The sequence below is a fragment of the Gigantopelta aegis genome, chromosome 3 (assembly GCF_016097555.1).
Source record: "Gigantopelta aegis isolate Gae_Host chromosome 3, Gae_host_genome, whole genome shotgun sequence".
In the NCBI taxonomy this organism is placed as follows: domain Eukaryota; kingdom Metazoa; phylum Mollusca; class Gastropoda; order Neomphalida; family Peltospiridae; genus Gigantopelta; species Gigantopelta aegis.
Genome location: NC_054701.1, coordinates 5,654,212 through 5,676,891, shown reverse-complemented (window position 1 = coordinate 5,676,891; position 22,680 = coordinate 5,654,212). Strand labels below are relative to the sequence as shown.

The 22,680-nt window shown below is 38.7% G+C and overlaps 1 protein-coding gene across 3 annotated transcripts in view; it reads left to right on the top strand.

Annotated features, from left to right (window-relative positions):
* The window catches only part of LOC121367437 (membrane-associated guanylate kinase, WW and PDZ domain-containing protein 1-like), a 160,357-nt gene that overhangs the window by 119,149 nt on the left and 18,528 nt on the right, over positions 1–22,680 (top strand). For 2 of the 3 annotated variants that reach the window (XM_041491609.1, XM_041491607.1), the window contains exons 13-15: positions 5,946–7,120; positions 15,761–15,956; positions 17,803–17,925. In XM_041491609.1, coding sequence (XP_041347543.1) covers positions 5,946–7,120; positions 15,761–15,956; positions 17,803–17,925 — 1,494 coding nt within the window. The remainder of the gene's footprint in view (positions 1–5,945; positions 7,121–15,760; positions 15,957–17,802; positions 17,926–22,680) is intronic. The other variant, XM_041491608.1, reaches the window with a different exon arrangement.

Sequence of the window (22,680 nt, the reverse complement as noted above, 5' to 3'; positions counted from 1 at the left end):
AACAGTGTATCTTTGTAATAGGGATTGCAGAGAGACATTTCAACATTAAGACTTTTGTAAAGTTTATCAAGTTCTAGAAGACTACTGAAGTTAACAACTTGACTGTTTAGCATTTCATCAGGTCTTGTGGAATGTATTTGAAAGTGAGGGATGGGGGTGGGGTGTACTGTCAGTGTAATGGCCTGGGGGATGGGAGTGCGGTGCACTGTCAATGTAATGGCCTGGAGTATAGGAGTGGGGTGCACTGTCAATGTAATGGCCTGGGAGATAGGAGTGGGGGGCACTGTCAATGTAATGGCCTGGGAGATGGTAGTGGGGTGCACTGTCAATATAATGGCCTGGAGGATGGAAATGGGGTGCACTGTCAATGTAATGGCCTGGGGGATGGGAATGGGGTGCACTGTCAATGTAATTGTCTATGGATGGGAGTGGGGTGCACTGTCAATATAATGGCCTGGGGATGGAAATGGGGTGCACTGTCAATGTAATGGCCTGGGGGATGGGAATGGGGTGCACTGTCAATGTAATTGTCTATGGATGGGAGTGGGGTGCACTGTCAGTGTAATGGTCTGGGGGGTGGGAATGGGGTGCACTGTCAATGTAATGGCCTGGGGGATGGGAGTGGGGTGCACTGTCAGTGTAATGGCCTGGGGGATGCGAGTGGGGTGCACTGTCAATGTAATGGCCTGGGGGATGGGAGTGGGATGCACTGTCAATGTAATGGCCTGGTGGATGGGAGGGTGGTGCACTGTCAGTGTAATGGCCTGGGGGATGGGAGTGGGGTGCACTATCAATGTAATGGCCTGGGGGATGGGAGTGGGGTGCACTGTCAATGTAATGGCCTGGGGGATGGGGGTCGGGTGCACTGTCAATGTAATGGCCTTGAGGATGGGGGTGGGGTGCACTGTCAATGTAATGGCCTGGAGGATGGAAATTTGAGGCCCAAAGGGCCTGCTGAACCTGTTGTGATACCTTCGGGGGTATGCTCAGCAGAATTTGTTTTGAATCCGATGTTTTTAAATATGGTGTTTTCAACCTTTTGAGAACAATAACAGAAAGAAGGAGAGGACGGGGCAGTATCGCACTAGCAACTCCTGTGTACTGTGGCCCATGTTGATCATCAGCTTCATTAGGCATCAATAATATAGACAAGTAAAGCCAAAAATTAATGTATCCCACAAGGCAAGCTTATTATATGTATTGTTTTCTATACAATTGACATCCAATAGCCGATGATTAATAAATCAATGTGTTCTAGTGGTGTCGTCAAACAAAACAAGCTTTGACTTTCCTATACCATATGTCTACTTCCTGAATATGGCTTTATGAACTTACGACCAGTTAATTTTAAATGTCCTAACCTGTGTCTGATTTTGAAAGTCATGTTTTTTTACTGCACCCCAGCACGTTATTTAATCATAAGCCGTTGGTGTCCAAACGTAATTCTGGTTAAAGCTATAGACCCTTAGCATACAGATGGCAGCCATGGTGCCTGATGACATAGGGTGTTAGCTCTAAATAAATAGTAAGCGATTCGAAGCTCGTGTTTCAAAGGCAACACTAAAATGACTACCGGAGAGAAGACATGCCTCCCTGCTCAAATTAGAATATACTTTCATTGATAAATGTACTGACAAATAGAGTGGCCATGATAATAAGTAATCTTATTTGACAGATCATTTGGAAAAACCCAGTAGCTCCGCTGTCTGGTATTGATCCCATGACACCTCAAACAGATGCTCTATCACTGAGCTTCATGTATATCCTGTTTCCTGACTGATATGAGATCTGTACCAAGTCTTACCTTTACTTCTTCATAACACACCTCGCCATAAATCATCTGGAAGCAGGCCTGCTAGAAATGTGTGATTCATAGAGATAATTTTGCATCGGCTTACGTTTCCAAGCAAAACTTAGAGAGAGATGCTTTTCACACCAGGCACAATTCTCTCCAGCTGTTTGCCAGTTATAACCCAGTGATTTTCTAATGCCTTGCAAAAACATGATTCCACAAGAAAAATAACCACATGCATTGCAGGTTATCTTCAAACATGAACCAAAAGATGTTGGTTTTTTTTTTAATTCTAGACACAACATTGCTTTGTTAATGAGAGCTTTTCCTTAGGATATGTATCTGCTAAACTGTTTTTAGATAAAATTTTGAAGATTGTCCAAATGCTTTTTTAGGTTTTCCAATATTGTAAAACTCACTACCAAGCCTGTCTGACAATTGTAAATGTACCTGTTCAAGTAGATTATCTTCAGTTGTGGCTAGTATATGATGGCTTAAAGATAAATAAATTAGAAATTAAACCTTTTCACTAAACGCTTATAAATATGATACCCACATATGTATGTCTAACAGTGGAGGTACAATGATCATTTTCTTTTACTTTAAGTATTTTGTGGACAGCAATAATTTTAAATAATTATAATTTTGTAACTTGTCAAGTCTTACATGCATGTAATGATACATTTGACTTGCTAGCATTGAAAAACATTGGCTCACTGCTTTTTATTTGACTTCTTCTGAAATATACATGTAGTACATTTTTAATATTTTGCATTTTGCTTGGTTAGAGAAAAGTTATTTTTCTGTGTTTTTCTGGCTGGAGATCTGTTTACTGAATGTATTGTAATGTAGCTTGGCGCTGGAACACTCACCTTGGTACTAGGAGTGGTCAGGTTGGTCTTCCTTTGGGCATGAAACCATTATCCCACAACTGGAATTGAAGAGACTGTTGTTTGCAGGAAGGAAGAAATTTTTTTATTTAATGACACACTCAACATATTTATCTACAGTTATATGGTGTCAGACATATGGTTTAGAACCACACAGATATTGAGAGACGAAACCTGCTGTCGCCACTTCATGGGCTACTCTTTTCGATTAGCAGCAAAGGATCTTTTATATGCACCATCCCATAGACAGGATAGCACATACCACAGCCTTTGATGTACCAGTCGTGGTGCACTGGCTGGAGCGAGAAATAGCGCAATGGGCCCACCGACGGGGATCAATCCCAAACCGACCACATATCAAGCGAGTGCTTTACCACTGGGCTATGTCTTGCCCCGTTGTTTGCAAGAATGCGCATAGTATATAAAAGGAAGAACGTTTATTTTGTTTGACACAATTACAAAACATTGATTTATTAATCACCAGCTACATTGGTAATTGTGACACTTGTCTTCAGAGAAAACCGATACAATTTTCCAATAGCAGCAAGGAATCTTTTATATATTTTTTCCCACAGACAGGACAATACATCGGTAATGTGGCACTGATTGGGATAGGAAAAACAAGTCAGAGAATAGGTCCAACAACTAAATACCTCAGGCAAATGCTCTTCCTACTATGTGATATCAGCTGGTTTCCTACCTTGATACTATTTGATCAGAGTAACCTATGTGGTATCAGTTTGTTTCCTACCTCGATGCTATTTGGTCGGAGTAACCTATGTGGCATCAGCTGGCTTCCTACCTCGATACTGTTTGGTTGGAGTAACCTATGTGGCATCAGCTGGCTTCCTACCTCGATACTGTTTGGTTGGAGTAACCTATGTGGCATCAGCTGGCTTCCTACTTCGATACTGTTTGGTTGGAGTAACCTATGTGGCATCACCTGGTTTCCTACCTCGATACTGTTTGGTTGGAGTAACCTATGTGGCATCAGATGGTTTCCTACCTCGATGCTATTTGGTTAGAGTAACCTATGTGGCATCAGCTGGCTTTCTACCTCGATGCTGTTTGGTTGGAGTAACCTATGTGGCATCAGCTGGCTTCCTACCTCGATGCTGTTTGGTTGGAGTAACCTATGTGGCATCAGCTGGCTTCCTACCTCGATGCTGTTTGGTTGGAGTAACCTATGTGACATCAGCTGGTTTTCTGTTGGACTAAACCAGGTGTCGCAATATCTTAAGTGAAAAAGGTTTCCCAACTCTGGATGTAGATATTAATCTATATGCTGATTTGACATGTTCCCATGTGCTCATTTGTATAATATATATAATTGTATAAACATATATATTTTGAAATTAGAGAAAATAGTTTTGTAAATTAATTGTTTTTCCATAAATATTTCTAATAACAAATGTTCTAAATGTAAACGTATCACAAACTTTGAAAAATCAATCATTGTAAATCTAAATTTCTTTAGTTAGTCCAAGTTGTTTGAACACAAAATTCAACACTTTTTATAAGTCTAAATGTATCAGAAGAGTTACAAAAAAATCAAACACTGTTAATATATTTTTATGAATTATCAAAATGCAACACTTTTTAAATCTAAATTTATCATCAAGGTTAAAAAAAAATCAAACTCTGTAATGTTTGTATTATGAATTATCAACATCCAAAACTTGTTAAGTCTACAGAAGAGTTTAAAAAAAACGTCAAGCACTGTTTGTGTATATGTTACAAATTATTAAAATTCTGCACCAAAATACATGCAAGTGTTTAGGTTCCTTCGAGTCTGATGCACCTGTAAGAGATGAACGCTATTTAGGTGAACCGGTAATAGAAAACTAGTGTGGAACTAAACTTCCATCATGCTTTCTCGGGCTAATCACTCAAGATAAGGGAAATCAGCACAGATATATATCTACAACAACTGTGTAAAGAGCGGTTGGCATTCCATTGGCCTGTCTTGGGCTGGTTCACTCAAATTTCCTCCACTGACAGTGACTAGTGGGGAGGTAAACTAACACCAGGCTAGTCGGCTGCTGCCGAATTTCATAATTAAAATGGAGCAACACAGACATATAACCCTGATAGCTAATACAGATTCTTTAATCGGCCTCATTCAATATCGTGGGATATACTTGTAATCCACGCTGAAAAGGGTGTGCTGTGTGTGTGTTTGTGTGTTGGTATTTTCTTGTTTTTCTTCACCAAAGAGCTCCCAGTTTGCTCTGTCTGTCTATCTCTGGGTTGAAAGGCTACTGAATATTTCTCTTCCGTGCTGTTCAGGTGTTTGGCTTTATTGTTTATTGTGAGTCCAGATTTAAGCGATGGTTTAGGAAGTGGAGTTGAGAGATGACTTTCTAATATTTAACACAGACAAAACGTGCTGATGGCCATCACTTTTTGATATGTGTGCCTGCATACTTTACCTTCACCTGGTGCAGTGTTCCCGGAGTGAACGGTGCATTTGAAATACCTCTCCTGCACCAGTCGGTACTGGAGGTAATGAAAGAAACTCCTGCTGGCAATATGAGTTGATAACTTCGGAAAGTTATTTTTAAAATTCTTTATGCAGTTGCAGTTCTTAATGTGAAACATTTTATGGAAGAGATATCAGTCTAAAACGATTCAACATTTGAAATAGGTTTTTTCATTTTTCATTATCACATGGATTGGATTATTTTCTGTTTAGGAGTGCAACTGAAATATTTTTTGTGTTGTTAAGAATTATTTATGGGATAAATAAATTGAAATGCAAACTTTTGCATTCTGCAGGCAATAAGATGTGATGTTATTTTGATGCAACATTCATCAATGTAATCCTGAAGTGTGTAACTTTCATTATTATTGATGACTATTTGAACCTACATGTACGCTGTATGACATTGCCATATGATTCAGTATTAAGATGTGGTACTCAAAATGATGCATTCCTAATAACTACTACAATGTTTCCACCATCTGGAGTTGGTATTCTGTTTTGGAAGGTTTTTTCAAACTCCAGTATGTTAGCATTCTTCAGGGAAATCTATTGTAAAAAAATGTATGTTTGAAACACACGTGTGTGCTGCTGCTACAGCTGGGAGAAAGGGCACAAGCTTCAGGTTTTTCGCCTGCAGTCATGCATGGCATGGTTTCCAAAACCTGCTCGGACCTCTAGCTATATTTGTGTTTGTTGGTCTACTTTGTGTTTGCTAATTACTGTAGAGTTTTTACCACCATGCAACTGTGCCGAGTGTTATGTGTTCCTGATCTTTCAGATTCCGATGATGTTGACGCTGATGTGACCCCGAGGAGTAAAACTCCGACAGTGGACTCCAGGTCAAAGACGCCCACCATTGGTGTCGATCCACAGTCGAGAAACCTTACAGACAACCGGCCCAAAACGCCAACCCGAAGCTATGGAATTAGTATTGAGAACAAAGGCAAACCGCCTCCGGTCGCCAGCAAGCCATCGTTGGCGAGTGTTCAGAACAGGATGCAGGAGCTGCACGTGAATCGCGACTACAGCGCGTACGGTGACCACGTGCCGGAGTTCGATGGCCGCGACCACGATCATTCCAGGACAGAGTTTTACAATTCTGGAAACTACGATCACACAAACTCACGCCCGCCCCCGGGGCCGCGGTTAGAACAGTACCGCGTCAGTGATTCTTTGTTCCGTGGGGAAGTGCCACAGCAGCAGAGACAGGATTACCGTGGGGGTCCTTATGGGGGGCATCCACGATCCAACTATTCTATGCAAAATTCTTTCAGTGATAGGAGGGAATTAGAACGGGATAGATTCGGTTACGACCGCAATGACATTGTGAAACCCGGACAATTCCGGAGTCGGACTCCTGGACCAGAGATGATGGCTCGGGGCGGACCCGGGCCGGATTACCGGGAAATCAACCGACCAAAAACTCCCACTGCTCAAGATATGAGGAGTAAAACACCGAACCCGACCTCATTTCAGAACTCTGGTGACCTCCGACCCAGCGGCGGGAGGTATACCCCCATCTGGGAATACGGGAGGTCGTTCCGAGGGCCCCCCGCTGAAATAAACCGTCCATGGGCCGGGGATCTGCGGTCACCACAGGTTGGGCGTCGAGTCGAACCCCACGAAAATTCCATTCACGAACGGAACGAGTTACCACGAGAACCCTTCTATCCGAATCATAACTCCCCAGGGGGCGCTGGTCGTCCTCCAAGACAGAGCACGTCGTTTGAGACGGAGGACCCAATGCCGAGTAATATCACGCGAGTGCCTCAGAGATATGCGTCACAGTCCTTGGCGACGTTTTCTAAAACGGGAGGACATTCTCCGAAAAGTGCTGAGGGCTACCAGGACAGGTGGGAAGGCTATCACTGCGTCGACATGATCGTGCACCTACAGAGGCAGGAGAGCGGATTCGGGTTCAGGATAGTTGGTGGCACGGAAGAAGGAACACAAGTAAGTAATGGACATTTCTTAATGTAAATGTTTATTAATATTTAAAGGGACATACCCTAGTTTTTAAATACTAAAGCATATGTTACTATTAGAGCCGTTTTTGATAACTGAAATCATACTTTACTTAGATTTTATTGTTTAGATTAACCATTTCCATACATTCGAAGTGTTTTGGTCATCCTGGTGTTCTTAATATCACAAAATGCATTTCTCATATTTTTAAAAACACACATGCTTCTGAGAAGTAACAGTTATGGAGTCGAGTTTTAGTCTATTTTTAGAGGGCATTTCACCATTTCAAAGTCACAGACTCATGTTTCACTTAATTGTAACTTTATCCATATGTGTTACAGTTTTGTAGATTAACTAAACTTAGTGTTAATTTTCATGGGCTGAAACTAAGGTCTGTCCCTTTAAATGTGTTTACCAGCACAGATTTAGACAGGGGTACAGTGGAATCCCACCCTGTCCTGGAGTAAGGGGTACAGTGGAATCCCACCCTGTCCTGGAGTAAGGGGTACAGTGGAATCCCACCCTGTCCTGGTAAGGGGTACAGTGGAATCCCACCCTGTCCTGGAGTAAGGGGTACAGTGGAATCCCACCCTGTCCTGGTAAGGGGTACAGTGGAATCCCACCCTGTCCTGGAGTAAGGGGTACAGTGGAATCCCACCCTGTCCTGGAGTAAGGGGTACAGTGGAATCCCACCCTGTCCTGGTAAGGGGTACAGTGGAATCCCACCCTGTCCTGGAGTAAGGGGTACAGTGGAATCCCACCCTGTCCTGGAGTAAGGGGTACAGTGGAATCCCACCCTGTCCTGGAGTAAGTATTGACATTATTTTTGAAATTTTATCAATAGTTTTAATTGGTTTACCAGCACAGATTTAGACAGGGGTACAGTGGAATCCCACCCTGTCCTAGAGTAAGTAGTGACATTATTTTTGAAATTTTATCAATAGTTTTAAATGTGTTTACCAGCACAGATTTAGACAGGGTTACAGTGGAATCCCACCCTGTCCTAGAGTAAGTAGTGACATTATTTTTGAAATTTTATCAATAGTTTTAATTGGTTTACCAGCACAGATTTAGACAGGGGTACAGTGGAATCCCACCCTGTCCTGGAGTAAGTAGTGACATTATTTTTGAAATTTTATCAATAGTTTTAATTGGTTTACAGGCATAGATCTAGACAAGGGTGCAATGGATACCTTCCCCTCGATCACCACCCTTTCCTAAAAATTTTTTACAGTATTACAAACTCCTTTCTTTGCAGGTTTTTGACTGTAGATTAATTGTTTAATCAGTTTTAAAACATTTTATTGTTCAACATTTACATGAGAAACAGATAAGAATTAAATAAAAACAAAACAAAAAAACAATTCTGTTCTGAAACACTGATTAAATATCAGAATCTGATACTTCAGTCCATAATGTTTGCCATCACTTTGCTTACACAGTAGATCATCCCACCAAAATAAGTAAAAGTCTGGTTTCTGGGATGTTTATGTAACTGAGGAAGTACTTGAAACTGCTCAGATTTTATCCCCGACACCAACCGTAGCTCATAGAATGTTAATTGGTTGATTTACCTGTCGACATCCTGCAGGTATCTCAGAGTTTCTCACTCTTGTACACATGTAAGTGAACCATATCATACGGTAGCTTCATTTTCCCCATTCTAAAGATATTTATTTCTACAATGATGCATTTAACAGGAAAGGTATTTCTCCGTTTGTAAATGGCTCATGGCTGTACTACGATAATGTGAGTTAGATACATGTATCCTTTGTTTGATTTAAGTAGGATTTAGTATTAGAGGAGTTTCCAGGCCCATAGGAATGTAATGTGGGTGGGGGAGCACATCTCTAGTGGGGAGGCCACATTCTCTAGTGGGGGGAGGGGGGCACAAGCCTCATTTTTATCTATATTGATATAGAGTATGACAAAAAGCCCATACATTTTTGTCTTCAAGTGGGGGAGGCAAGCCCATCCCCTCGACACCCTGGTTCCTGTGGGCCTGGATTCCCAAACAGAATATTATATACACTATAATAAACAGAGGAATTTGATTGTACAGTATTGGAAAAATTCAGTTTCAAAATAGGATATATGTAAATTTGATTGTACAGTATTGGAAAAATTCAGTTTCAAAATAGGATATATGTAAATTTGATTGTACCGTATTGGAAAAATTCAGTTTCAAAATAGGATATATGTAAATTTGATTGTACAGTATTGGAAAAATTCAGTTTCAAAATAGGATATATGTAAATTTCCAAATTTTGGAGTTAGCTAAAAAGATATTGTGCTGTTAATATAATTTACCAATATGACAGTTTCTATATTTATGCCCACCGAACAGTGTTAACACTGCACTGTGATATACGATACGTACGTTACTTGGAAGAAAATCCACATATTTCTCAAAATGACGTAAATGGATACAGTCAATCCTTTGTTTACCAGCCACTAAAGGAAGTATCAAAATGTGGCTTTTTTAGACAGGTGACTGCTTAATAGAGGTCAGTTCATACTATTTTAGATGATTTGGGAGAGAAAAAAAAGTGACATCTTAACACAGGTGGCTGCTTTATACAGATGGCCATTAGAGCAGGTTGAGCTGTATATAGTATGTTGGAACAGTTGGTGTATTATTTGATTCTCAGCATCATTCTGTTCTCACTTTGTGCTAGGGAGTGAGAGTTAGTAACACAGACACCTTTCTCAAGTCCATGTTCTCTCTCTTACATGCTGGGATATGAACTTCGTGATAAACATATGCTACATGTATGTTAATTAACACCTTCTAGTGGTACACATTAACTTGCATGTTCTACCGGTACACATTAACTTGCATGTTCTACCGGTACACATTAACTTGCATGTACTGGTACTTACACTGTTACAGACTTGTAAATAGGATTTTGTAGTACAAATATCTGACATTCTTTTAGTACAATTGAACTTTAGCTGATCATTTGTTTCTGATACAAAGCATCACTCCTGAGAATGTTTCAAAATACATGTATGTTTGTTGCTTTCAATTTGACCGGTATTTAAGAAATGAGTTCATTGTGATATTTGAACTGTTTAAATTTTTTCTGTATTGTTTGCTAAAATATTCAACAAACCTGCTATAAAATCCACATCTCATTTTTTTTAAAACCTACCTGGTCAATGTAACAATGTTTAGGGTGTATACTACCAAATCAAATCCCATAGACGACAATAGTAACATATGTGGCTAAAACTCCTACCTGCAACGTATCAACCGACATAAATGCCACGGATATAAATACTACAACCCCTTACACTTAAAGTGAATCAGAAAAAAATGGGGGTCAAGCTGCTCGTTTCTGAGATAACGGGTAGCGTCTATGACTACCCTAGTTTCGCACAAAATTCAAGTACTTTTTTTTTACAGGTACCCCATACATGTTTCAAGCACAAGGCTACTTGACACATTGGTACTAGATGAAATAAAATTGCACATTTTTTTTACCCAGATGAAATTATTATTTTTTACAACCAACACACTCACATTTATAACCAATCACAGGACTTGTGGTGTTCACTTCTCTATCAAAAGTTGGGTGCACCTTGAACTTTGACCCAGCCGGAAGTTATTTGGTTTAGTACTACCTTTAAAAGTGAAAATGAATTTAGTTAGACATTTTTAATGATGAACTACAGTAAAGTACTCTTGTAACGAACCAGAAAGGACCATGATAGTTAGTTCATTATAGCAGTAGTTCGTTGTACACAGATTCTGAATCAAAAATATTATTGGTAGTAAATCTTAAGGCAGTTTGTTTGGTTGGTTTGTTTAACGACACCACTGGAGCACATTGATTAATTAAACATTGGCTATTGTATGTCAAACATTTAGTCATTCTGGCTCGTAGTCATCAGAGGAAACCCGCTACATTTTTTCTAATGCAGCAAGGGATCTTTTATATGCACTTTTCCACAGACAGGAAAGCACATACCACAGCCATTGACCAGTTGTGCACTGGTTGGAACGAGAAAAAAACCCCAATCAGTTGAATGGATCCACTGAGGTGGTTAGAGAGAGAGAGAGACAGAGAGAGACAGAGAGAGAGAGACAAACACACATAAACACACACACATGCTACACAATTTAAGAAAATTAAACATTATTTGCTAATCAATTTTCAATTGACTAAAAGTACCGTATTTGACCGGAAATAAGCCCATGTCTTTGAATAACCCCCCTCCGTTTTGATAGCATTTAAGAAATTAGGCCCTCATTCGTAAATAAGCCCACCCCCAACTTCGTCACCTTATAAATAACACGAAATTGCAAGTTTGCTCAAAGTTCATTTAAAGGTCATACCTCCTGCAGATAATTAAACACAAATGTAAAACAATATTTTACCACCAGTGAGATTTAGCAGTCTAACAATAATGTGTGTAACATTGTTTTCAATTTCATGCCTGCAGTATTTCTTTGAAGTATCCAAGCCCAAGTATGAACTAAAAACCAATGTCTATTTTTACCACCACATTGGGTCCGCAGTTAATGCTAATTAAGCAAATACCATATTCTGATTGGCTAAGAACAATGACCTTAGATTGACAATTTTTTGTAGTGTAAGCTGGCTGCCTGTGTCAGAAACGTGTATACACTATTGAGTTTGTTGTTAATTGATGTTGTTTTAAGTCTTCTCAGCATTAAATTTTGGATGTAAATAAACCTCACTGGTAAGGAATTGTAACATAGAAGGTGTGTTCCTGATAATTAGATACTAGTAAAAAACCCACAATTTAATTAATAAACAATTATTATTTATTAATAACAAATGGAACACTAATTAATAGATATGCTACTGAACATTTTTTGTTTTCTTCCTAGTTCATTTAATTATTATTATTTATTTTAATTATTATCATTTTTTTCTCTCAGCAAAACTGGCCCCTTGTCTGGGAATAAGCCCACCCCATGCTAAGCTCACAATGAGTTGTCTTGGCCCCCTGGGCTTATTTCCGGTCAAATACGTATTGCTAATGAAGATTTTGAAAAGAAAATGCTCCCTGATATGTTTTGTAACTGATGGTGTAACTAAAGAAAATGCTCCCTGACATTTTTTGTAACTGATGGTGTAACTAAAGAAAATGCTCCCTGACATGTTTTGTAACTGATGGTGTAACTAAAGAAAATGCTCCCTGACATGTTTTGTAACTGATGGTGTAACTAAAGAAAATGCTCCCTGACATGTTTTGTAACTGATGGTTAACTAAAGGTTGATAGGTGGGTGCTAACCATTTACAACCAATGATTAATAATGAAATTCCAGTTGATTCCCAACACTACCTATAATTATGTAGATGAGGCTGTGGGCAGTTCCTTGTTATATAATTATGTAGATGAGGCTGTGGGCAGTTCCTTGTTATATAATTATGTAGATGAGGCTGTGGGCAGTTCCTTGTTATATAATTATGTAGATGAGGCTGTGAGCAGTTCCTTGTTATATAATTATGTAGATGAGGCTGTGGGCAGTTCCTTGTTATATAATTATGTAGATGAGGCTGTGGGCATGGGTTGAGTGGGTGGCAGAGGAATGAGTTCCTTGTTATATAATTATGTAGATGAGGCTGTGGGCATGGGTTGGGTGGGTGGCGGAGGAATGAGTTCCTTGTTATATAATTATGTAGATGAGGCTGTGGGCATGGGTTGAGTGGGTGGCGGAGGAATGAGTTCCTTGTTATATAATTATGTAGATGAGGCTGTGGGCATGGGTTGGGTGGGTGAGGCTGTGGGCAGTTCCTTGTTATATAATTATGTAGATGAGGCTGTGGGCATGAGTTGTGTGGGTGGCGGAGGAATGAGTTCCTTGTTATATAATTATGTTGATGAGGCTGTGGGCATGGGTTGGGTGGGTGGCGGAGGAATGAGTTCCTTGTTATATAATTATGTAGATGAGGCTGTGGGCATGGGTTGGGTGGGTAAGGCTGGGCAGTTCCTTGTTATATAATTATGTAGATGAGGCTGTGGGCATGGGTTGGGTGGGTGAGGCTGTGGGCAGTTCCTTGTTATATAATTATGTAGATGAGGCTGTGGGCATGGGTTGCGTGGGTGAGGCTGTGGGCAGTTCCTTGTTATATAATTATGTAGATGAGGCTGTGGGCATGGGTTGAGTGGGTGAGGCTGTGGGCAGTTCCTTGTTATATAATTATGTAGATGAGGCTGTGGGCATGGGTTGGGTGGGTGGTGGAGGAATGAGTTCCTTGTTATATAATTATGTAGATGAGGCTGTGGGCATGGGTTGGGTGGGTGGCGGAGGAATGAGTTCCTTGTTATATAATTATGTAGATGAGGCTGTGGGCATGGGTTGAGTGGGTGGCGGAGGAATGAGTTCCTTGTTATATAATTATGTAGATGAGGCTGTGGGCATGAGTTGTGTGGGTGGCGGAGGAATGAGTTCCTTGTTATATAATTATGTTGATGAGGCTGTGGGCATGGGTTGGGTGGGTGGCGGAGGAATGAGTTCCTTGTTATATAATTATGTAGATGAGGCTGTGGGCATGGGTTGGGTGGGTAAGGCTGGGCAGTTCCTTGTTATATAATTATGTAGATGAGGCTGTGGGCATGGGTTGGGTGGGTGAGGCTGTGGGCAGTTCCTTGTTATATAATTATGTAGATGAGGCTGTGGGCATGGGTTGGGTGGGTGAGGCTGTTGGCAGTTCCTTATTATATAATTATGTAGATGAGCCTGTGGGCATGGGTTGGGTGGGTGGCTAAGGAATGAGTTCCTTGTTATATAATTATGTAGATGAGGCTGTGGGCATGGGTTGAGTGGGTGAGGCTGTGGGCAGTTCCTTGTTATATAATTATGTAGATGAGGCTGTGGGCATGGGTTGGGTGGGTGGCGGAGGAATGAGTTCCTTGTTATATAATTATGTAGATGAGGCTGTGGGCATGGGTTGGGTGGGTGAGGCTGTTGACAGTTCCTTATTATATAATTATGTAGATGAGGCTGTGGGCATGGGTTGGGTGGGTGGCGGAGGAATGAGTTCCTTGTTATATAATTATGTAGATGAGGCTGTGGGCATGGGTTGGGTGGGTGAGGCTGTTGGCAGTTCCTTATTATATAATTATGTAGATGAGGCTGTGGGCATGGGTTGGGTGGGTGGCGGAGGAATGAGTTCCTTGTTATATAATTATGTAGATGAGGCTGTGGGCATGGGTTGGGTGGGTAAGGCTGTGGGCAGTTCCTTGTTATATCATTATGTAGATGAGGCTGTGGGCATGGGTTGGGTGGGTGGCGGAGGAATGAGTTCCTTGTTATATAAATAACCCCAAGATACACCTACATGTAACGCACTACTGGAGTATTTAGAGAACGTAAAGTACACAGACAGACTCCAGTCCAGCAGGCTGTTTATCCAAAATATTCCTCCAAATATTTACCCTCCATGGTGTTTGTGTGGTGGTGCTTGTTTGTTTTCCTTCCACCTTTCTGGTATTAGGTGAATGGGGCCAGCAGGCCATCTGTTTCTTGTTCCATAAGTATATTGTAAGTGGGAAAACTTAACATCCTATCTTCTGCTGATGGGTCTGACCTTCACAGTGTACAAACTGCTACCATCTTTGTTCCTCAAATATCACTGAATGCCATCTTTGATTTTTGATTTTGTACTTGTAGATCTATACTGTATACCTGTATTAGTCTCCGTAACATCTAAAGATTTTGTACATGTAGATCTATACTGTATACCTGTATTAGTCTCCGTAACATCTAAAGATTTTGTACATGTAGATCTATACTGTATACCTGTATTAGTCTCCGTAACATCTAAAGTTTTTGTTTCACTTAAATTAATCTAATAATAAATAAATCATGTAATTATAAGGTTCTCCAATATCATTGATGGTATTTGAATACTGTTGGTTTAATACATTTAAAAACCTGAATATAAATTGTATTCCTTTGGGGTGGGACGTAGCCTAATGATAAAGTGCTAGCTTGATGTGTGGTCGGTTTGGGATCGATCCCTGTCAGTGGGCCCATTGGGCTATTTCTCATTCCAGCCAGTGCACCACGATTGGTATATCAACGGTTGTGGTATGTGCTATCCTGTGGGAATGATGCATATAAAAGATCCCTTACTACTAATGGAAAAATGTAGCAGGATTTCTCTCTAAGACTATATGTCAAATTTAGCAAATGTTTGACATCCAGTAGCTGATAATTCATAAATCAGTGTGCTCTAGTAGTGTCATTAAACAAAAACAAACTTTAAACTCTGTGATGAATTATGATCTGCTAATGCTAGAAGACATGATGATAGGAATTTTATCATAGTTTTATCATTGTTCTTGAATTACCGTAAATACTGTTATAATAATGAAAATTAGAAACAGGTTTTTAATACACAAAAAAATTGTATGACATTGACTAAGTTTATGGTAGACAAGACATTTAATTTTGTAGAATTCTTGTTACATAGTATGTGCAGAATATAATGTTTTTGTTGCTGTTGCAGGTGTCTGTTTGTTACATTGTTCCGGATGGCACAATTAAATTACATAATGTGTGACACTGACTAAGTTTATGGTAGAATTCTTCTTTTCTCCAATACAGTAAGTTCATAACCTCAGTGTTTTGTCTCTTGTTGCAGGTGTCTGTTGGTCACATCGTCCCAGAAGGTGCCGCGGACGTGGATGGTCGACTGCGTACCGGTGACGAGATAACGGCGGTCGACCAGGTGTCGGTGCTCAACACGTCACACCGCCGCGTCGTACAGCTGATGGGTGCCGCGGCCAGGAACGGGCGAGTCACGCTGGCTATTAGGAGGTGGATCGGCCCATGTTCAGGTTGGTATATTATATGTGTGTTATTTGTAGATGGGCGCCAGGAACGTGCGAGTCAAGCTGGCCATTAGGAGGTGGATCGGTATATTATGCGTGTGTCATTTGTTGATGGTGGCTATGGTTGAAAAGTATAAATCTTTACATCCATAGGGTTGAGTATAGCCCATTAGTAGAGCATCCATCTGAGGTGTGATTTGTTGATGATGGCAATTGTTGAAAAGTATAAATCTTTACATCCAAAGGGCAGAATATGGTCCAATAGTAGAGCATTTCTTTGAAGTGCGATGGGTTGTAAGTAAGATGAGTAGCTTTTTGTGGAACTGTCAGGTTTACTTTTGTCTCAACCAGTACCTCACAACTGGAGTGTTCAAGAAGGCAAGTGCTTGCAAACAATTTAACTGGTACCATTTTGTTCTATCACATCACATTTATTTAAGGTTAGATGTAAAAACCAGTCTTGAACATGCCTCTGTTAATATAAAGTCTGTGGTATGTGATGTTCTGTCCATGTAGAAAAGTATGTATAGATCCCTTGCTGCTAGTTTAACAGGAATTGTGTTTGTGTTTCTGTAATGAATAATAAACAATGTAATTTTAATTGAAAATTAATTTCCAAAATTGTTATTATTTTTGTTTGTTGGTAAACTACCTGTAAGTTATCTAGTGAGAATGTCAGTAATGTAGACGATAATAAACTCCAACTGATTGTGATGAGAGGTTGGTAAACATGACGTCAGTGCTTGAAGCAGGATTTGGCAAGTGGCACCCACCATGGAGTTGACTTTATGCTGAACATGTATGTGTAATCCAAACTTTGGGCAGGTGTCCAAGCACTGCCGGTGCTCCTTGATAGTAGCAGTTGTTAGTGGTTCCTCCATCCTGTTAAATGGAGTGATGATTGATGAGAGAGATTACACAGCATTCTCCATGGGGTTTTCTACAGTCTGCCTCACAATTGATCTCATGTGGGAGGGGGGAGATGTTCTTTTTAAAATATCCACAACTCACAAAATAACATTTTGTTAAAAATAAGCATTTAAAAAGCCTTTAAAACAGACTAACACTACACTTTTTATATTTACCTACAACTCACAACATAACATTTTATTAAAGTATGCATAGAAATATTGCACATTAAAGAAAATCCTTGTCCGAGTCACATCTTCCTTATCAGTTCTTATCAAACCTTTGCATGAAGGTACAACTTGGGATGGTAGTGTGTCACATATTATGTCAAAATTTAAAACAATCCTTGTTCAGGCCATATATTGCTTATCAATTCATAAGTACAACTTGGGAAGGCAGTGTGTCTCACATCATAACTAGGTCACAGCAACCTACTTTTCTCACATTACTGCACATTGAAGGAAATCCTTGTCCAGGCCTACCTTCCTTATGAATTCATATACCGGTAGTTAGCCCTGTGGTAAAGCGTTCACTTGATGCTCAGTCGGCCTAGGATCGATCCCCGTCGGTGGACCCAATTGGGCTTTTTCTCGTTCCAGCCAGTGCTCCACAACTGGTTTAACAAAGGCCGTGGTTTGTACTATCCTGTCTGTGGGATGGTGCATATAAAAATCCCTTGCTGCTAATTGAAAAGAGTAGCCCATGAAGTAGCGACAGTGGGTTTCCTCTCTCATTATCTGTGTGGTCCTTGGCCATCTGTCCAGCGCCATATAACCATAAATAAAATGTGTTGAATGCGTCGTTAAATAAAACATTTCCTTCCATCCTTCATATACCGGTAAGACATTCAATAACTTGTGTTCTTCCATTAAACTCTGTATCATGTACCTAACTGGGACTCTCATTTCTGTTTGTTGTACTAATGTTTTTGTGTTACTTTCAGATCTGAACACAACAGCAGCGTTCCCGTATGACGTGAATGTGACGCGGCGGGAGACAGAAGGTTTTGGGTTTGTAATAATTTCCTCTGTGACGAAGTCGGGGACCACCGTAGGTGAGTTCATTGGTACGTGTCGACCGGGCTGAGGGCCTCTTTTTTCTCTTCTTCTTCAGTCATTGGACGTTGCTGTCAGGCTTTGAAACATGCGGGCTTGGCAAAAACAAACATCTGATAACTGGCGAATCTCATTGGCTATTGTAATTTGTGCTCTGGCTATGTTTTACAGATTTCATTACATAGGCATCAGTGTTAAAAATGGTTGGTTGGTTTAAGAAACATACACAAATTTATGTTGTATTTAATCAAATTGCAGTGATAAGGCATGGCGGAAGCAAGTAGACATGGGGTGGGGCTGACTGAGATCAAATTTTCGAGGATATGCTCCCCCATAAAATTATGAAAACTAGATGTCCTGAAATGCAATTTGCTGCATTCTACAAGTATAATTCATCTCTGCCTTAAGACTTATTACCAATAATACTTTTGATTCATTCATTCCTGCTCCGCCATGCCTGGTGATGTTAAATGTGTTTTGGGTGGATTTTAAAAAGAGAAATGTTCCAAGGCCTGATGTAAGCAACTGGTTCTATATTGAATGTTTGATTAGATATTTAACTAATATTCCAGCATGCGGACTGCATGATCATAGTTGTTAACTCAGGTTTGTATTAATGTGTTCAAAGTAAACAGGCATTGTTTATTTTCATATATCCATGCGTGTGAGATCATTTTGTAAATATAGGCACCATTTCACAGTTATAATTTGTTTATTAATTAATTAGTTTTATGAACAGCTATGTTAATTTTTAAAAACTAAGTTTTTGTTGTTATTAATTTATTTTTCAACTTCCATAATGTTTAGTTTTGTTTTCTTTTTCTTTTATATTTTTGTGCTGTTATTAGTTTTCTTCATTTGTAGAGTCATGACATGAATACTATTATAAAAACTAACATGCACATTTTAATTTTATTAACTGGTTATCTTTTTAATTTTGATTAAGAATGCATTTTTACCCTATAGTAATGCTTGTGATAGACTTTTCGTGTAACTTCATGTCAGACCTCGCTGTAATAGCCATTTGAGTTATATGTCAAATTGTTTATCACCTGCTGACCTTCCTGTGCTGGTCAACTACGATTATTTGGGGGCTGGACATATCCCAGTGGTAAAGTGCTCGCTTGATATGCAGTTGTTCTGGGCTCAATCCCCGTCGGTGGGCCCATTGGGTTATTTGTCATTCCAGCCAGTGCATCACGACTGGTATATCAAAGGCTGTGGTATGTATATCAAAGGCTGTGGTATGTTTATCAAAGGCTGTGGTATGTATATCAAAGGCTGTGGTATGTATATCAAAGGCCATGTTTGTGGGATGGTGCATATTAAAGATCCCTTGCTACTAATGGAAAAATGTAGCGTGTTTCCTCTTCAAGACTTTTTGTCAGAATTACCAAATGTTTGACATTCATTAGCCGATGATTTATAAATCAATGTGCTCTGGTGGTGTTGTTAAACAAAACAAATTTTTACTTTTTTTTAACACTAATATTTTTAACACTAATATTTTGCTTGTTACACAAGTGTATAATTATGATCATGGTCTCAAAATCTTTTCCTGCACATAACAAATCCCAGATAATGTTACTACAGTGAAACCTGTCTGGTTTTAAGAGGTATTGGGTTTAGACAGGTTCTGCTCTGTATTGATATTTAAAAAGGGACTGAAAAACATACGGTGTGTAAGGAATTCCAATTTACTGTTGGCAACTTAGTTTTGATGCTTATATCTAATTAAGGTTCAAGCACACTGTCCTGGACACACACACACACACACACGTCGGCTATCTGGGCTGTCTGTTTAGGATGAGTTAATGGTTATTGATAGGTAATGAGAGAGTAGTTCGTGTAATGCCCTGGACTGTAGTAGGTACTGGAATTTGAATCCAGTTTTTCTCATTTCAATCAGTGCACCACAACTGCATAAAGGTTGTGGTATGTGCTTTCCCATGTGTGTGGGAAAGTGCAAATAAAAGATGCATATAAAAGATCCATTCCTAGATTAGGAAAAATGTAGCGGGTTTCCTCTTCCTCTGATGACTACGTATCATAATTACCCAATCTTTGACATCCAATAGCTGATGAATTAATTAATCAATGTGCTCTGGTAGTGTCGTTAAACAAACAAACAAACTTGAACTCGGTCTATCCCAATCAAATGGTTTAGCTACAAGACCACCGAAGGCCAGTCTACTAATAAACAAACAAACAAACTTGAACTCAGTCTATCCCAATCAAATGGTTTAGCTACAAGACCACCGAAGGCCAGTTTACTAATAAACAATTTTAATGAGTTTATATAAAAACTCTCATTAATTGAAAATTAATACAAGTATGCATGAAGTGACACCTAGCAGTCGAAACTACTCTAGTTTTTTGTTTTCATTTCTTTGGGTTCTTCTGCACTATATTAGCACCTTGTAGTTTCCTTATAGTTATTTCAAGTTATTCGTTTGGCTTGATTAAGTTCTAGGGTGATGAGCATTGGTAGAAAGTAGATAATATTATATTTATTTAGCTGAATGAGTTGCTTTGATGTGCATGCTTACTAACACCATTTATTACAGTCTGGAACTGTTATCCTTCACTCTTCGTTTCAGCTTCTACTTTCTTCCATTTTCATCTCTTTAATTGGAAATTTGATCAAATTTGTTTTTTAAATTGAATATTAAATCATTGATAGTGGCAAAAAAACCTCAGACAAACCTAGACATATTGTAACATTAACACAGTATATATTTTAAAGTTAAATGTTGCTATTTCTTTAAAATTTAATTGTTTTAAATAATAATTGTATTTGTAGTATACCAATAGATTATATTTACTTTGAAAGTAGAAACTTAATGTAAAAAACAACAACCACCCCCACATACGTGTATACATTTTTTTAAAGATAAAATGTTTAAAATAATATTTTTGAGCATTTATAACTGTTTATTTTGAAATTGAATACCTTGAAATAGAACGTGATATATTATTTATTGGTTTGATAAACAAAAATGAGCCAAACTAAGTAATAGAACACCAACATTGTTGCCTATTTCAGAGGGCATAGGAAACAAACTAGATGCAGAATCATTTGAAATCATCCGAAATTTTAAAATCCCATGGATTGGTGAGATAGATGTTGTTATCTCCCATTGTTAGAACTCTTTACTGGCTGGGCAAACAGAAATGAAAAATAGGAGAATTTGTTTTTTATTAGTATTTTTAAAATTATCTTTTTAAAACATTTTTATCTGGTTACTGGAAATTTGTTTGTAGTGGAATGAAATTTATAAGAAATGATTTTGTTTGTTTGTGATTTCAATTCATTTTGTACCAAAGTATTTAAAAAAAAAAAAAATTAATATTCATAAATTGAAATGCATATATAAATCTTCTTTTTAAAAATGAAGATACTGATGTTTAAATGACACTAAAAGTATGTCATCTTCTTCTGATGACAGTATTAGCTACCTGTATTTAATAATGACTGGTTAAACATATTTGCTGGGAAGTCATCAAACAAACATACCTCTTCTTCACAGGAGCACACATCTACCTTTCACCTTAAAGTGTACCTGTAAACACACACATGCTTGTATGTGCAGGTGCAAGATTACACATAAATATATGTAGAAACGTCTTACTTGCAGATGGTGTGAGCAGTTTGTAGAGGTTAAGAAAAGGTTTCTGGCAAAGTCATTGTTAGTGTAATTCAGACAGAGAAAAAGAAAAAAATCCTTTTAGAATTGCAAAATATAATCATGATATAGATCACTGTAATTTAGAGAGAAAAATGTGTAAAAATATTTTTTAGTTTTTTAAACATTTGTTTTGGTGTAAACCTTGATAACATTGTTTCTTTTTTAAAAAAGCCATTTAATATTGGCCATGTTGACAGCCAGTAAAGTGTGAACTAGTGACCGACTCACCGTTATTGTCCGTCCGTCCATGTGTTTGTGTGGTTTTCACAGTGTGCTCGCTGTTGTTGAATGATTATTCCCAACTAACACACACAGTATGACACCCTGGCTAGCAGAGATCTTGTGCGATCTCCATCCCGAACACAATGTCCGGCAATCTTCAACAGCAAGAGCCTCCCAGCACCCTCTTGCTAAGTACCTTGCTTACTGGGACTGGGAATAGGACTATGTCACCCGTAAGACCTTTATTTGTAAATATGTGTAGGTTAATTCTCACAATATTGAAATTTTTGTCTCTGAAGTGTATTAAATGGTTATACAAGAACATATTTTGGGTACAGTGATAAATTAGTTTTAAAATGTTTTAAATATTAAATATCAGCAGTAAATTAATGAATTGTGCTCTAGTTTCAAGAAAGTAACATGAATTCATTGTCTTTTAATCAGATCATTCCTTCGTATGTTGATAATTGATGTCAAACAACTATTCTTAAGAACACATACTTTTAGATATGTGTGTTAAGATAATTTTTAAACTGTTAATTTTTCAATATTTACATACATGTACATGTATGATCTCATCAAAATGAGAACTTGATGTTATAACCATAATAATTCAGACCCATATTTTCTCTAAAACTAAGAAATCCCTTTCCACACTAAAATCCTTGAATTGGCTTAATGGTTGTTTGCTTAAGCGAATCACATACAACAAATACACTTGTAGAATAACAGATATCAATGCATGTAATGATTGTGATTACCGTATTCAGTTTTATGTTTTAATTTATTACTGTAGTAGAATAAAATTTTCACCTGTGTCAATAGATCATAAAATGTAAGAACACCCTTTAAAAG